General features: G+C 41.6%; 1 protein-coding gene across 1 annotated transcript in view; it reads left to right on the top strand.

Moving 5' to 3' along the window:
• Positions 1 to 2,828: 2,828 nt before the first annotated feature.
• Trappc3l (trafficking protein particle complex subunit 3L) overlaps positions 2,829 to 17,829 on the top strand; it is a 48,427-nt gene continuing 33,426 nt past the window's right edge. Inside the window, exons 1-3 of the mRNA XM_087900621.1 lie at positions 2,829 to 3,405; positions 6,489 to 6,586; positions 10,281 to 10,380. Of these exons, the coding sequence (XP_087756747.1) occupies positions 3,364 to 3,405; positions 6,489 to 6,586; positions 10,281 to 10,380 (240 nt within the window). The 5' untranslated portion in view covers positions 2,829 to 3,363. The remainder of the gene's footprint in view (positions 3,406 to 6,488; positions 6,587 to 10,280; positions 10,381 to 17,829) is intronic.

Raw genomic sequence — 17,829 nt, 5'->3', positions numbered from 1 at the left:
GCTTTCCTTCTGGGAGCTGCAAAGGACGAGAGCATAGGTTGAACCCTCCTGGAGTAATGGGTTCGTTAAAGCAAATCTGTAAGGATTTGCTTATGACATAGCCACATGTGCTAGATTTGGGTGAACACTCCACTTGCCCCTTCCCACTCCACATACTTAAGCTTTTCTGTCCCCGTATTCTACCTTTCGCTTTAATGTCGTGTGTGTCCTAATACCCTGCCCATGCCTCTGCTGACCACACACACCTTTGCTCATAAATACACATGTATCAAAATTCGAAGCTAGAACCCACTAGAGAGGGAACATGCTTGTCGTTCTGAGCCCAAGTGCCTCACTTAGTATTATATATTCCAATTTAAGCATTCTCCTGCAAATTTCTTAATTGCAGTTTTCTTATCGTTTACTTTGATAAAAATGAATCCCAAAGTTAGCTTGCTGTTTGTCTGTCCCTCACGTCGCTTTCACATGTATACAACCCACAGGTACCCCGTTTCACAATCTCTCGCATTGAACACAACTGTGGGTATGCCCGAGAAAATTACAGCTATCCTCAGCGGGTGGGGGTCACAGAACAAATCATAAATTAATTTTATATAAGACAATCAGGTTAAAATAAGCCCAAAGATCAGCTTAAAGTAAAAGGAGTGTGGTTTGTGTGTGTATGTATTCGTGCACATACATACATACATACATCATACATACATGCTGAGGCCAGGGAAAGACATTGGTGTCTTCCTCTGTCACTTCTTACTTTCACTGAACTGGATTTCATTGTTTCCACTAGGGTGACTGACCATGAGCTCACAGAATCTTCCTGTCTCGGCCTGCCAATGCTGGGGATCTAAACTCAAGTCCTCTTGCTTCTACACTGTTACCCATTGAACCATCTCCTTAGGTCCTAGTAAAAGAAGAACCAGGACTCTATAGAAGTCCTTTGGTAGCTGAGGTCCCTGCTGTCTTCTCTTAGGATCTTCCCAAGTCTTTATTCAATTGCCCAGCTGCCTCCCAAAGAGCTGGGATAGAGGTGTGGTCCAAGATACTGTTTACTTGTGGTGATTGACAGCTGGGTATATTTGACAACACTGAAGAATGCCTCTTTCTCAATCCCTACTCCAAATTCCATTCTAGCCAGCTTAACAATTCTTAGTAAAAGTAGAAATAAAATACTTGGGCATGACTTTGAACCAATTCTCCTCCTCCCTGCTCTAGTGCTCAGGCACCTTGGTCATTTACCTTCAGAAGCACCAAACCACGTTTTCTCCTGTTTAACAGTGGGGTGATTTTACATAAAAAGTAGGGGCCTGGGGAACGCAGGGTGTACGCTGATGATGAATGATTCTGAGTGTCATAGTCTGAAAAAGAGCAGACCAGTGTCCATGTGGCAGTAGCCATGGCTGTGTTTGCCCGTGATGTGTACTGTGGGCCTGTCAGGCACTCAGCTTCTTCCTCAGTCAGGTCCTGAGTCTGGCCATTGGCTAGCAAAAAGCCTTGTCAGTCTGGAGGAAGGAGCCACCTTTTCTAAGGTACCAGTCCATCTCAAGCTTTGTAGTGGCCTTGATATGCCCACAACACAGACGTGGTTACATGTGGTTGCTGATTGCAGTGCTGCTTTCCCCACTACAAGTGCATAGACCTGTCCTGTTTCTCCAGGAGATCTCTTACCTTTGAAGCCCAAATTACCCCCGCACTGGCATCAGGCTGTCAAATGCACACATTGTTTAGTACCTAGTTCTAAAATTTGTTTTATTGACTCTGTTAAGATGTGTACAATAGACAAGGGCGGGGAGGGGGGATAATTGGGAATCTGCAAATGTAGTTCTGATCCCTACTCTCCAGATCAGTTCGGAGAGCTTTATCAGTCTTTTTATTTTTATACTCCTATCCTGTAAAATGGCAAGGACTACTGCCATTTTATCATGCCAAGTATCATACTGACTACTTCACCAGCTGTAGCTGAATTAAAATGATATAGACAGCGAAAACCAAGGTGTGAGCTATGAAGTGGTAAATGTAAGTTATTAGTGTGCCCGTAAGAAATCCCCAAGCCCAGTATTACTGATTTCCCAGAGACCGTGGTTTCATAGATCATAAACAGTGTGGCACTACTTCTCATGGTGTAGAATTCCAACCCATATATTCACCTCTAAGAAGAGCCTGCAGTAATTAGTTTTTATACGGTGCATTATAATACGTTTTACGGCGCATACCATCTCTTTGATAGCCAAATTATTCTGTGAGGTAGGTATTACCATTTCACAGATGTGGAAACTGAGCCATGGAGCAATAAAGTGGCTTGTCCAAGGCCACATAGCCAGTAATGAGGAGAACAGCAACTACATCGGAGCCTTGTCAACCATCCTGGGCTCTTTCAACTGTGCCACACTCTCCTTCAAATTGCTCGCCCATCTTCACCTTGCAGTAAGAGTGTGTAGGAACCAAGAGGACTAATTGTCTCAAGACGGAAGAAGCAGAAGGCCGCCTTCTCAACTGAGTTTTCCATGTCTATTCCTGGAACGGCTTTGGACTCACACACCCTGATTGCATTTGTCACGATGAGAGTTCTTATTTGAACTTTAAATATGTGTACTTTTGCATAAATAAAGAGAGCCTCCAATAGCTCAGGAACTATCAAAAGAAAGCCAAGGGCTTGCTCTCTCTGCCAGAATCATTATACATTATTAAACTACAGAGCACCCATTCTGAGCAACAGTGCTGTAAGAAAGTATCAGCTTTATGCCTCCTTTAAAATTGCTGATTGCCATTAGGAAAAGTTATCTTTTCAATGCCATAAACACACATGATGGGGGCAGGAAGTGCTCTGGGGACAACGCAAAACTCATTTGTTGATGAGGTTTAAACTCAGGATTTCTTGCCCAAGGATTGCTGATCCTGTCTCTGTAACGCATAGAACAATCAATACCAAGTGAATAATGCTAACGTTAAATCTGTCTTGGATTGCAAAGGTTTCTGTTTGTGATTTTAAAACAATGCCTTGGCATTCGAACAAAACACCACTCATCAACTCCCTGGGGCCAGAGAGTTTTTAGTGTCTTGGTGCTTTTGTTCTGACTTCACACACACTGTGAGCTTTTATGGGCCTGGATTACAAGTGAGGCTGTTCAGTGATCAGTAGCAGGTTACAGAGATACAAGATAGTGCTGCTGTTCACGTACTTCCGTGGGGTTTTTGTTTGTTTGTTTGTTTTCTCTTCCATTCAACAAGGAGCAAAGGCAGTAGAGAAGGCTCCTGCACCGAGGCCAGGAGGAACTTGCTAAGACAAACGGGGAGAGAGGACTACTGTTATATGCCTAAGTCACAGACCGAAGAAAAGAACTGAAGATCACTCTTTTCCTGCCGGGAGAGATGTCTCGTCCTGCACCCAAAAAGCCAGAATATCAAAAAATAGTAAGAACTTTTTTCAAATAGTCTTGCTTCTACTTCCCAGTAAATGTGTCCTTGGGGGATGTTTTATGAATTTTGGAAAATAGTGCTACAAGTAGAAGATTTCAGTGAAGCAAAGATGATGTGAAGTGAATGACCCTTCTGGGAAGGGTTACAAGTATCTTTTAATAGTGTAGCAGAATAATCAATTCTTTATACAGATTTTTAGGATCTTCTTTTCTGATGGATGACTTGAATACAGGCATCAAATATTCCTTTTGCTTCTAAAGTAAAATGCGAAAACATCAATCATTTGCATTTTATGTTATGTTAAATAGCAAAGGAAATGTATAATCCATTATGTGTAAAAATTAAATAGGAAAAGAGCATTGCCACACTAGGAATCAAAAGATTGTCATTACAAATACATTCTCGACTCTTAAATGTGTCTGTATTTGCTATGTCCTTTCTATTACTTTGAAATTGGTTCATTTCTAAAATGTTTTGATTATAGTACATTTAATTTGAAGCAATATTCTATTTTTTTAAATAAACCTCATTATAGCTTTAATAATTCAGATATTACAGGTAGGAAAACTTAGAGTTATGATTAATGCTGTTTTAGTTATTTCGGGGACTGGTGGATGTTTAATGTTAAGTAGGTGATTTCGACCCTGTGCTCTCAAGGCTGCATTGACTAATGGGTGTGTGTCGCAGTTGGAAATTCCCATGAATACCTCATCTGGCATTCTGGAGTCTTGAACCACTTTGTTGAACTATCAAATGGCATAAACGTGTAGTACATAATTCATATTGTGCCCAAATCACTACACACCCACCCACCCACACCCACACACCACGATTAAACTTTTTTATATGGGTGCACTCAAAATCACAAGAAAAATTACAGGAGTTCTACTTTACATATGAAAGTGGTTCTTTATTGTTTTAAAGAAATTCTGGTTGCTATCTTGGGGTCTGTAATATGACTTTGTAGACCTACAGAGAACGCTAGATATGCCGTTCACAGTGTAACCTCTGGTCATGAAGCAGGATGCAGAAATGGACTTTTATGGACAGTGTGTATTTGAACCCAGGAGGAACTTAACATGTTTCAGGACGTATTAGTATATCCCATGGCAGGTGGTGGAGAGAGAGAGAAAGCGAGAGAGAGAGAGAGAGAGCTGAAACTCCAAAGCATGCCCAGGCTGTGACAGACAGGAAAGGCACAATTTCTTCTCTCTTCTCTGTACAAATTCTTTGTGTAGAGTAGTGACACATTCCTTGTCTTCCTCTCTCTTCCTCTCCCTCTCGCTTTTTCCCTCTTCCCTCTCCTTCCCCTCTTTCCTCTCTCTCTCTCCCCCTTTTCCTCTCCTTCCTACCCCTATTACCCTGTCCATTATCTTTTGCTTATGTCTCTGCTACAGCACTGGTACACAGCAATGTTTAGTTTGCTGTTGTGGCTTCTATATTAGGCAGAAGCATTTTGTACAATACATTGGTATTTGGTGTGTTCTGCGCTGAGCCTCTTGGAAAGTTTATATCACAAAAACAGGAATAAAACTGAACAATTGTGACCCTCAGTATTAGGTTCACATTATTTTTGTTCGAATCTCATGCTTACATCCCTTATTTCCTGGAAAAAAAAGTATTAACATATTATTTTTCTAGATCTGAATTGCATGCATTGTTATAATACCAATTAACATGCAATATAAATTAGTTTATAATGTCTATTCTACATATACTTATGCCATTTTGTTTCTAGTTTTCACATAAATTGGCACAGATGTACCAATATTTAGATTCTTTTCTTTTAAAATGTATCAATAATAAATATATCCACTTGGCAATGAGACATGTTTGTCATGATATAAACCCACACATCTCATTCAAATGTCCCCCAGTGGGGACACTGAGGCACTGGGTTAACTATGAAATCATTTGCATCAAAATTCATGGTATTTTACAGAAGCTATTTGGTTGAGTAAATAATTTTACTGCTTTTTAAGAAGACATTCACATCCATCTTTAAAATATAAACCCATCCATTATCAGGCCTCTGCTCCCCTACATATGAAGTCACTTGATGGGAGAGGGAAGGATGACTCTCCTAGCCTGAAATTCACAGTGACCTCTCCTGGAAATCTAGTCCTCTGTGAAAGGCGCTTACTTTTCATTAGTGTTCCCCTTCCCTCTTCCATTGTCCTCTGCCCCCTCCACGTAAGTTCCTCAGTGATTAATGCTGTGCGGAGTTGGAGCGGCCTTCTGGCTTCAGAGGGCTGGGCAAGTATCTGCGTTCTTTGGGTCCTCCTTTGGCTCTGTAGGGTGGACAGTGTAGAATCCGTTCTCCACAGGTCTCCTTCCCTTTCAGAAGCAGCACTTCTTGGCAGGTACTAGATAGACTTTTTCAAATCAAAACCTGGCCAAACGTTGTTTCCTGCTTTCATTTTCATCCTCTCTATACTAAATGAAGCCTGACTGGACCTCAGTTTTCATTTTTGCTTGTCATTTGCTCTAAAACATAATTTGAAGTTCTATTTTTAAAACAGAGGCAGTAACATTTATATTTGGGTTCTTTAAAAATCTCCTCTTTTCTCTAAGCACATTGCAAACAGCAATTCCTGCCAGCTTGCTGCTGTGGCTGGGATCATTCCCAAAACCCCTGGCAGATCTGGGACTCAGAAGAGGCTACATGTACTCACAATTAGCCCCACCAGTTATTCCTTCCAGCTGAGAACAGGCAATGTAAAGAACAAGGCATTCCAGAGTAATAATAATTGTATTAGAAGTTAGTAGTTAAAAAGAAAAAAAACCCTTTCTCCATTTCTCCACGAAAATACGCATCAAGGTACGCAACAGACACTAATCCGTCTGAAGATGTTCTCATGTCAGAACCTAGATCACTCAGCTCTTCTCCCAATCTAACTGTGTGTGCAAATAAGTGCGAGAGATGACTCAAGAGTGCAATTGCTGTAGTCCTGGGGGAGTGGGAAAGGTGAAGAAATGATCTCTGGGTGTGATTTCAACCCATAGACTAAAATAAATAATATAGTGATCTACTGTCAGAACTGTCTGTAATAAACCCATGCACATTTTCTCTGCAGAACAAAGACCTTTTCGTACTCACCTACGGAGCCCTGGTTGCCCAGCTATGCAAGGATTATGAAAAAGATGAAGATGTGAACAGATACTTAGATAGAATGTAAGTAGATGTCTCTTTGCTGTAGAAGATCTACTGCTTGCTAATGTCACCTGAGTTTTCCAGTTCCTCATGCCTTGCTCCACCTCCCCAGCTCCTCCTTGGCTGCAACACACCACACGTGAAAGTAGAACATAATTTCTTACAGCTCAATTTAAAATAATAGGGAGGAATTTTTCTCTATTTCTATCAAATATTGAATTCTCTTTTTCCAGGTTGGAAATGACCTCTTTATTAGTTACATGTAAGCAGCTGATGTGATGGAACAGAAGTGTACTTTTAGTAAGATGATGGAATATCCAGTTTGATTTTGAGTTTTCACAATTCCTTACAATGAAAATGTTTGCTTTCATAAGCGTGGGCCTCCTATTGGGGCCTATGCAATAAACAAGCAAACAAAAAGCTAAGAGTTTTCGCCCAACAAGAAGACAGATGTATGACGAACTCTATTGAAAGGGGATTGCCTTTTTCTTATATAGTACTTTCATTGCTTGTTTAAAAAGAAAGATTTCTAATATAAAAAAATCTTTTCTTTTTTGTTTTTTTGTTTTTTTCAATCTTTTCTTTTTAAATAAAACCCATTTCCCTTTTTTTATTTTGCTAGTGAAAATTCCTCCAGTTTATATTCAACCTTCTATATTTGTAATTATATGATCACCAAATTATTGCAATCTTGTCATTTTTAACTTTTTCTTTTTTGAGTGTTTTATGAGCATGCATTTATTACAATCATAACAGATCTTACTGTGTCGCTTTCATACATGTTTTCAATGTATTCTGATCACATTCACTCCTTTATCCTCTCTTACTCCCTCTTGTCCCCTCTAATCCCCTTCCTCACCTAGCCGCACTGCTTCTTTCATGTATTTTTTTATACCCGGCGAGTTTCAGTGGGGTTGTTTACAGGAGAATGGGCACCTTATCAGTGGCTGCACCACTGAACAAAATGTCCCTCCCTCCTCCAACAACCATTTCCTGCATCAAAACAGAAGGAAAGGAGCCCAGGAACCTCTCTCCTACTGTAACAGACTGTTGATTGGCCCACTTTTGTAGAAATTGTGTGTGGGTAGTTACAGCTGCTGGGAGTGCAGCAGTCAGCCCATGCCCGGATGTCAGCATTCCATACCCCTCCCCATCCCTCCAGCTCTTACCGTCTTTCTGCATCTTCATTGTCAATGTTCTCTAAGTTTTGAAAGGAGTGATATGGAGGCTCCATTTCTGGGTGGACATTGAATAGTTACTTATTTGTTTTCAGTATTTTGAGTATGAACAAGTCACTGCTGACAACTTAAAAAAAGCTTCTCTTATCAAAGCTGGCAGTAACACCATTTTATAGCTACAAGCATGATCATTTATAAAGCAGTTTGATGTATGCATCACGCCACTTAGCAAAGCAACGACAGTAGTTTCCATACCAGGGTCTAGGACCTCTCCAGCCACAGACTTTTGAATGGGTGTACAGTCCTACACATGATTTCCTTCGCATGGAGAATCTTCACAATTCTTTACAATGAAAATGTTTGCCTTCATAAGTGTGGACCACCTACTGGGGCCTATGCAATAAACAAGCAAATGAAAAACTAAGAGTAGTCGCCTGGCAGGAAGACGGATGTATGAGGAACTTGATTGGAAGGGGATTGTCTTTTTCAAACCCACTCAGAAAGTGGTTACCACATAACAGACGTGCCCTTGCTGCACCAGTGTTTCCTGGCTGGTCAGGGTTGCACACAGGACCCACGGCTGAGGGAGACTGCTAATGACAATTCCCTCAGCTGCCTGTATAGCAACTACTTCTGTAAGGGTGGCCGGTGGGGAGGAAGCCTTTCTCCCAGTTCACGCTTGATTTATCTTGCAACTAAGATTTTCACCAATAATTCCTGACTAGGATATCTTAGTTTTGGTGAAAACCCAACAGCAATTGCTTGTATTGCTTTAGGACTTCAAGGACCTCAATGACTCACAGGGAGGTAGCCCAGCCTTGGCTACTTTTTGTTTAATAACTCATGGCTTCCAGGAATAGTTTTATCCAGTCACACGGGGTACAGTCCTTAAAACTTGTTTTTGAATTTACTTATTTAGATTTGTGTGTGTGTGTGTGTGTGTGTGTGCGCGCGTGTGTGTGTGTGTGTGTACCTGACACAGTAATAACTTGGAGGTCAGTTCTGGGGAATTGTTTCAACTCTTCCACTTTATGGGCTCTGGGAGCCAAACACAGGTCAGGATCCCTGTGCACTAGCACCTCTACCTACTAAGCTATCTTGCCAATTCTCTTTTTTTAAAGACAAGCTCTCTCACTGAATACATAGCTCACTGATTGTTAAATATACTACATATGTACAGTATACATGCTGCTCGTTACATTCTTCTCATCCCTGTCACCTGTGACTGAGCATGCGCGCACGCACACACACACACACACACACACACACACACACACACACACACACACACACATATCTCAAATATTAGACTCTTGTAAGGCCCCTACTCAGCTGTCTTTTGGAGAAAATGTCCTGCTCTTATCTTTTTGGTGTAGCCTTGAACAGCTGAGCCATCTCTCTCTCCTGCACAGATGCCATGCTCTTAATAAACAGACTATCTCAGTAGATTTGGTGAATTATTAAGAACTCTGACCTCAGAACCATTTCCCCATAATTACCAAACTATCAGAGATTTTCCCACTTCAAGTTCCAGGAACAAACATTGCCTTGGAAAGCTCCCGCGCTGATTCTCTTGGGTTTTCTGGTGCTGTATCCAAATGGTTTCCCTGGTCTATTTATATATGGCTGTGAAAGGAAAAACCATTTTCTGACTGGTGGTTAGGAAAAATAATGTTCCCTTTTGCTTCTAGTTTAAGGTCTTATTTCTGTAACTGGATTAGAAGCTCTTATAAGACAGAGACTCTGGCATCTCTTGTGTCCTTTTTAGAAATTTAAAGTTTCTCAGGCCATCTTGTTCAAGGAGGCTGCTGGGCCATCTTAGCCACTACTCAGTTATGTTATGCCATCTCTGTAAAGGACTTGTTCCATCGCACTTCAACTACTGCTACAGGTAGTTGCTTGAGAGGAGTTAGTAGGTAGCTAAGTACCTTCCCTGGACCCATCACTCCAGTTTCTACAGACTGAACATGAGTCTTCTGAAGTTGCTTGCCCACTCCTACACACGTGCATGTGCGTGCACACACACACACAGACACACATCCACACACACAGGTGAGGAGGGGAGAGAGAGAAAGGTAGAAAGAGGAGGCTGATAAACTTAAGAAACTGAAATGCTGAAACTTTCACTGACAGCGAAAGAATATTCCTCTGTTCCTTCCCCACTTCCTACACAGCCCTCCTGTAAAGCTGCTCCCCTGCTGTGGCATGTCTACTAAGAAAGCCCCGAGTATCCAGGTGCCACCCCTACAGCAGAAAAGTTAGCAACCATCTTTCTTTTGTTTCACAACAGCTGACAATGAGAAATATTAGGCTGGGGCAACCACCCTTCTTTGAATTTACAGTCAAGTTTGGGTCAGTCTCAACTCCAGTCAGACTCCTCTCCTTGCAGAGACTAAGTAATATCTCCTAGCTATGCTGACCTCTGTGCCTGTGGTCTGTGGAACACACACGAAACACATTACCTAAGACAATTTGGCCTGTTACCTTGGGTTAAGTTTGTTATCTACGATGCAAATCATACTTTCCTTCATCCACAGGGGTTACGGTATTGGAACACGACTGGTGGAAGATTTTTTGGCCCGATCCTGTGTGAGAAGATGCCACAGTTATTCGGAAATCATAGACATAATTGCCCAGGTAAATCCCTTTCTGGTTCTGCCAATATGTCTTGAGAACATGGCAAGCACGAGGATCCGCAGCTGCAGTCCCTAGAGTCTGACCATTTGGGAGGTGGAGGCAAGAAGATTGAGTTCCAGATCTGTCTGGGCTAAGTAAGTAAGTTCCAGGCCAGCGGAAGGTAAGTTTGTGAGATTCTGTCTCAATAACAAAACAACTTGACTTCTTTCTGAGCTTGGTGGTTTTTGGTGCCAACAAGATAGGTTACATGTACATGTGCTGTTAGGTACTGAGAGAGGATTATAATTGAAAAGCTGCTTCTTCTTCTTCTTCTTCTTCTTCTTCTTCTTCTTCTTCTTCTTCTTCTTCTTCTTCTTCTTCTTCTTCTTCTTCTCCTCCTCCTCCTCCTCCTCCTCTTCCTCCTCCTCCTCCTCCTCCTCCTCCTCCTCCTCCTCCTCCTCCTCCTTCTCCTTCTCCTCCCTCTCCCTCTCCTCCCCCTTCCCCCCTCCCCCTTATCTTTTGTCAGTTCCTGGTTTCTACGGAAGTTTTTGCAGGCTGTTCTCTGCTTCCCAGCCGTGGGCTTTGGCTGTTGATTTCATTCCATTGGGGATTCTGTCCATTGGTTGTATTTCCTTTGCTTCCTTTACACAAAACAAATCATTGACAAGTGCTTTGTGAAGGCAGATAGAGTGTTATGGGCAACCTTACAGCAGCTGTTCCCCAAACCAGTGCCCGGTGTGGAAGGGAGTAGCGTTTACCAGTGTCAGAGGTTATGGCTGGAGTGTTACGTCTCGGAGACAAAGTAAAGCTTCCTGTGGTTTACGTGCTATGTGACGCCAACGATGTGCCGCGCGTGCTAGAGCCTCGCTCGCGGTTCCGATGTGCGGAAGACAGCTTGGAATAGCTTATCTTTCTTAGAATAACACATCTTAGCTAGCGTCCTTTCATCTCACACCTGTGGTTATCAGGCTAGTGTTGGTACGTCGTTAGCTAGTAAGTCCTTGAGGACACAAGATACGTAGGAGGTCTTGGTATGCTGCCGAATCCAGTTCACACAACAGACCTACTAAGCCGGTTTCCTCCTCTTTTCTACTGAGCCCTGATATTTACCTACACGACAGAACTGACTCTTCACATGAATAACTGCCACACGGCACTGGCTCTATGCTCCTGATTGTAGGCACTTCCTTTGGTCCTTCAGTCTGAGAGCATCCCTCTGAGAAGGCAGAACTGGAGTTGATGGTTGCCATTTTTCAAATAAAAGTTCTAGAAAGAGTATGATGGAAATGAGTAATCTTGTGAAAAAATAAACTTTCAAAACCATAATCCAAATGAAATTTGGTTCCACATTATTATTATTATTATTATTGGCTAATGAATCATGAACCTGAGACTAGAACCCAGCTGTCTTCCAACTTCAGCACAGTGAATTTAACACGCCATTAAGCAGGTTACAAAGAACAGAAAAGAAGTCCCTTTCCATGTGTATTGGAAGAATATAAGCAACATCCTGCAGCTGTGTTGTGTGTGTTCATTTGCATGTGGGAGCACATGTATGTGTGGGTGCACGTGCATAGAGTCCAGAGGTCAACCCCGGATGTCATTCTTCAGGCTGAGATGGGGACCCCTCATTAGCAGGGAGTGCCTCCATGTAGCTAGGTGCCCTGGCCAGGGAGCTCCAGGGAGCTGCCAGTCTCATCCTCTGCAGCATCTGGGAGGCGTGCTATCACATCTGCCTTTTCACATGCTGTCACCCCTGCTGGTTTGTGTGGACACTGGCGACCCAACTCAGCTCCTTATGCTTGCATGGCAGGCACTTGGTCAGCCGAGTGTCTCCCCAGACCTTGAAAGCAGAAGTTTTATAAATAAAATAACTTTTCACTAAACAAATTATGTATGTCTGGAGAGGGATATACTATAAAAATACTTGTCATTTTAATGTAAATTGAATACTGTAATTATTATACTAACATATGTGGCCTTGTTTATTGTAGTCCTGGTGGTAGCTTCCCAGTCCTTTTGAATAATGTCACTGTATTGCAGTAATGATGATTCTGATTGTTTTGGGTATGACTTCACTTGACCTTGATCTGAATTCATCTCATTGTCTTATATGTGCATATAAAACTAAATATAAAATATTCCTAGAGGAAACCAAGTTTCCAGATTATTAAGATTGACTGATAATTTGCAAAGTCATTTAATATGGAAAGTAAAAAATAAAAATAAATAAAACAAAATATAAAACCAAAACACCAACCAAACCAAAAAAAATATGGGGAATAAAATCTCTTGTATTTAAAATTGTTTGTTAGGCTTGATGTCTGAAGAAGAAAACAATTCTAAAGGCTGATTAGGTTTCCACTTTAAAGACATACTAGTGGAAGAGTAGACATTTTAATTTATTATGGATCTGTTCATATGCTCTACATATTTTTATTTAAATAATGTAACGTACTTAAGTTTAAAAGGACATGTTTAGTAGATTAATTTTAAAAATCTGTTAAGAGCAATACCCAGTTGGGAATGGAGGTTTGTGTAAACTGTTATTGAGAATCAGAGATTATGCACTGTTATACTGAAGTATTGGAACTTATCTGATCTGTGCTCAATACTTGAGGGATCCTGGGGAATGCTGAGGGATACTGAGGGATATGGGATACCCAGAGATACTGGGGGATCCTGGGGAATACTGAGGGATACCGGATACCTGGAGATACCGGGGATACTGGGGAATACTGGTTGTTGGCTTAAGTGAGCTCCAGTCTGAGCAGTGCAGTAGCACAGGGCCCTTCCATTTTCTCTGGGTGTTATTCTTAGCTCTGTGAACCTAAGGCACGGCTCCCACCTATTCATCTGAATCAGAAAATCAAAAGGAAACTAGTCTTCTCTAGTAGGAAAAATAAATCCATGTAAGACCTTTGAGCGAGGTGTAATGACGTAAACTGTATCCCAGCATTTGGAAGGTTGAGATTTAAGGCCAGTCTAAGCTACACAGAAACCAAAGCTAGCTTGAGCTACAGAAGGAGATGCTGCCTCAAAACAGAAAGAAATAGCTTTTCCTAATCAAAATTAGACTCCAAAGAAGCCCTATCAAATAATTTATGAAAGTTATTCTTGGAGGTGGCTACAATGATGAAAGCCCAGCATGGAATGGTCTTGTTGCATGTGCTCTGGTCTGGGGAATGTTGTCTCTGTGCTACTGACTACAGGAAGATTACAAAGGCAAAACCCAAAATAACAATTCCAGTAGGAACTCTGGTGCATGTCTGGTAGCTCATGCTTAGGGGCCTAAGCCAGAACTTGGCAAAACTAAATATCAGTTGAAAAATGGGGAGGGGGTTAAAAAGGAAGAAGGGGAGGAAGGAGGGAGAAGAAATGAAAAGAAGCTTTCGTTTAAGGCCTTTGGGAAGAGAGTTTTTCTCTAACAGGGAGGGGCATGGGAATGCTCCTCAGATGCCAGGCTCTCTCAGCCCCTTTCATGAGGATCCGGGCTGCATTCCTACCTGGTAGTGACATTAAACAAGAACCATTTTAATGTACTAGATTAGAGAGAACTGGTAGGAAATGTTATTCCAAGAGTGAAAAAGAAAGAAAGGAGGAAGGAAAGAAAGAAAAAAAAACAGAAGGAAGGAAAAAAACCATAGAGCTTCACAGCAATTTTCCCACTGTGAGAGCATGCTCTGTCTTTAGCAGACATAAAGCAGCTTCAACAAATAGCAGCCTCTAAACTGCATCATACTCCACAGGCTAGACGCAAGACTGTCCTTTTTAAAATCAAAAATGTGTAGGATGTCAGCTTTCTGTCACTGTCTTCTCTAAATGTTTCAGCATCTTCTCAGCCATCCTGTCACGTGTAAACTCTCTTCTTCCATCTTCTGTCCTCAGTGTGGTTGCATTTCCACTTCTGCACAATTTTTCTTAACAATGAAAAAAACTTGTTGCCATTTTCATAGACGAGCAGCTGATTTTTGTCTCTTAATCAGTTTTACTTGAGAGAGAGAGAGAGAGAGAGAGAGAGAGAGAGAGAGAGAGGGAGAGGGAGAGGGAGGGAGAGGGAGAGAGGGAGAGAGAAGAGAAGAAGAAGAAGCTCTTACCTAGGGCGATGATATCACCTGCTTCTGGAGCATTTTGACACAGTTGCAAGGTCAGGCTTTAGCTATGTGCACACCCACTGATGCTTCCCTTGTAATTAGCAGCTTTCATTAAAAGATCTGGCCTTTGGCAGCATTATCTCATTAACCCTGTAAACTCTCTTCAGAGGAGGCAGGTGGTAAATGTGGCTGAGTCAGTTTTAGGGAACTAGGACAAATTCAGAGGACGTTTAATCATAGCTTATGCCGGGAGAGCACAGCAGAGTCAGGAAAGGGAGCAGGGGCGTCTTTTGCTTAGCTGACCTCTCAGACCGAGCACTGTGCACAGCGTTCTGCCCCGTGCTGAACATCTGTATCCCTTGGCCTGCACAGAACCCACAGTAGCTGTCCTGGTTCCAGAGAAAGAGAAAGAAAGGATGCATTCCAAGCAAATCTGCCAGACAGAGAAATGTAGGTCCCGACAGGAAAGTGATTTCTCTGCATGAGTTAGGAGAAGGTTGGGTGAGAACAGGTCTCCTGAACTGGACATCCACCCTGACTGTCCTGCCTTTCAGAAAGGAGGGCTGGGCAGCTTCAAGTCTTAACAGCATTCTCTCTTTCTCTCATTTCCTCACTTTGTGCTTTCCAGAGGGAAGGCCATCCATTGCTAGGCATCAGCTGCTTCTCAAATTTTGCCATCTAGTGGCCTAAAGAAAAATCTCCTGTGTGAGGAGGATACAACTTACACTTTTTTTTTAAGATAATAGGCTAACCCTAAGTTTAATTTTCTGCAATATTAAAATAGACCCAGTTTTAAAATTGTGACTTTCACCTGTAAGTTTAATTTCTTTAGTTTCATCCCAGTATACCTACAAATAATTAATCTAGATGCTTTCATAGCCATATGTCCTAGCTGTGTTCTTTGTCAAGTTAACAAAGCTAGAGCAGCAATTCTCAACCTGTAGGTCTTGACCCCCTTTGGGGGGTTTGACCCTTTTACAGAGGATGCCTAAGAACACCGGAAAACACAGATATTTACATTACAATTCATAACAGTAGCAAAATTACAGTTAAGAAGTAGCAGTGAAGTTGGTTGGTGGTGGCACATGCCTTTAATCCAACCACTCAGAAGGCAGAGTCAGGCAGATCTCTGTGAATTCTAGGCTAGCCTGGTCTACAAGAGATAGTTCCAGGACAGACTCCAAAGCTACAGAAAAACCCTGTCTCAAAGCGAAACAAAACAAAACAACAACAACAAAAGAAGTAACAGTCAAAATTAGGGGGGTGACCACAACCTAAGGAACTGTATTAAAGGGTCACAGCATTAGAAAAGTTGAGAACCACCAGTCTAGAGTTATCTGGAAAGAAGACCTACATTGAGAAAATGTCTCCAAGATATTGCTAGTAGGTCTGTGGGGCATTTTCTTATTAATGATTGATGTGAAGGGGCCCAGTGCACAGTTGACACTGTTATCCCTGGGCAGGTGGTCCTGGAATGAATAAAAAGGCATGCTGAGTAAGCCAGTAAGGTGTGTCCCTCCATGGTCTCTCATTAGTTCCTGCCTCCTTCCACGTGGGACTGTGATCTAGACGTGTAACCCAGTAGACTCTCTCCTCTCCAAAATTAGGATTCCATGGCTGCCACATCTGTAGATTTAGCAAGCCACAGATCAAAAATCTTTAGAAACAAACCAACTGTGTCAGTGCTGGGGATGGAGCTTCCACTCCCTCGTCATTATTTCCCAAACAGCACACGCTAACGGATATTTATGTAGCACTTACATTGTAGTAGGTCTTATAAGTGGTCTGGAGATGATTGTAAGGAATCTTGGATGATGTGCATAGGTGAACAAATTATTTGCTGTTTTGTAAAGTGACCTGAGTCTGCTCGGTATCCATGGGAACCCTGGAGCCAATCTGCAGATACCATGGGGCAGCTGTAATCTCCAGTGGTTGTCAGTAGTACTATAACATGGCATTGGAAAAACTTCAATAATAAATAGATTTTCTTCATGAAAGTTCAAAATAACACTCATCTGTTAATTGTATATTTCTTACAAGACTCTTGTAGAATTTTTATGGAAGAGCATGAATCATGAGCCAAATGTATTGAGGGTGTAACTGAGATACATATTATACTATCAGATAAACATAAGAAAAGCCGCCTTAGAATTTAATTTGCTTGGTTCGTTCTACTGCTATTTTTGGTTTTTTTTGCTTGTTTATTTGTTTGTTTTGGTTTGGTTTTTACAAATTGTTTCTTCAAAATATGGATTTGAAAGTTTTTCTTATTTTAATTACTCTGAGACTATAAATGATAATATGTAGGTTTCAATAAAATGGGCAGAGCTGAATTCGTTTGTTGCAAAGCAACATTAGGGAATGAATCTGTTGCTTATGGGTCAATATCTTCCAGTTTACTGTAAGAGAAAGTAAGAAACAGAGCCATAATTGTCTGTGATCTTGTGACTAGAAACACTTCCTTAGTGACACAATATATATTGGGTCAACAAGCACATTTATTGTGAAACATTAAAAACTAATTAGAAATTAACTTGATTTTTAAAATAAAGGTGATTATGCAGACCAGGCTTGACCAGGACTAGCATCATGTTTTAGAAAGTCCCTTGGTGCTGGGATGCAACAGCTCCCAGCACTTGCCCAGCCTCTGTGAGCCTTAAGTTTGATTCATTGCACGGGACTCCGTGAGTGCTAACCTAACCATGTCCAGTAATGGCGGGATTAGAAGAGAGGCCATATCCTGCTCAATCATAAGCCTACTACGTGATCTCCAAGTTACTCAGGCTGTTGGAGCCTGCAGGTTGAGAAACCACTGTGCTAGGGCAAAAAGATTTGGGGATTGCACTCCAGAGAGGAATCTGCATAACAGAAGAATACTCTTCCAAAGTCACATTGTTTTTATTTTTAAAAAGAAGTTTGTATAAGACTGAAGTTGGATCTACATATGAGGATTGTAATAAATTACACTAGTCATATTTTTAAAAAATCCTTATGACCTGAGGGCATAGCATTCTCATGGCCAAATCTACATGGAGAACCTTTTGAAGCTTCTTATTCCCATGCTGCTTGAGAATGGGGACAGAACCACAGCCACCGACTGCCAAGCCTTCAAAATGTGAAGATTGGGGCTTCAGCCCAGCAGTAGAGCATTGATTTGCATGCCTGAGGTGCTGGGTTTAATCTCTATTGCCAGCAATAAATAAATAACAGACTACCCAGAAACTGTTATTTATTGCTTTAACAGGAGCATTGAAGTCATATGTTATGAGGTATTTTTGGATAGAAGAGCCATGGGTTGAAAGGCCTCAGCCTTCCTTATTGAAATGCTAGGAGAGGGGACCCAAAACCATCCAATGATTTCATCAAGAAATGCTAA

This window comes from Myodes glareolus, chromosome 1 (assembly GCF_982192425.1).
Source record: "Myodes glareolus chromosome 1, mMyoGla1.1, whole genome shotgun sequence".
Classification (NCBI taxonomy): Eukaryota; Metazoa; Chordata; class Mammalia; order Rodentia; family Cricetidae; genus Myodes; species Myodes glareolus.
Note: the sequence above shows the minus strand (reverse complement) of the source record. Positions and strands in the feature narration are given on the sequence as shown.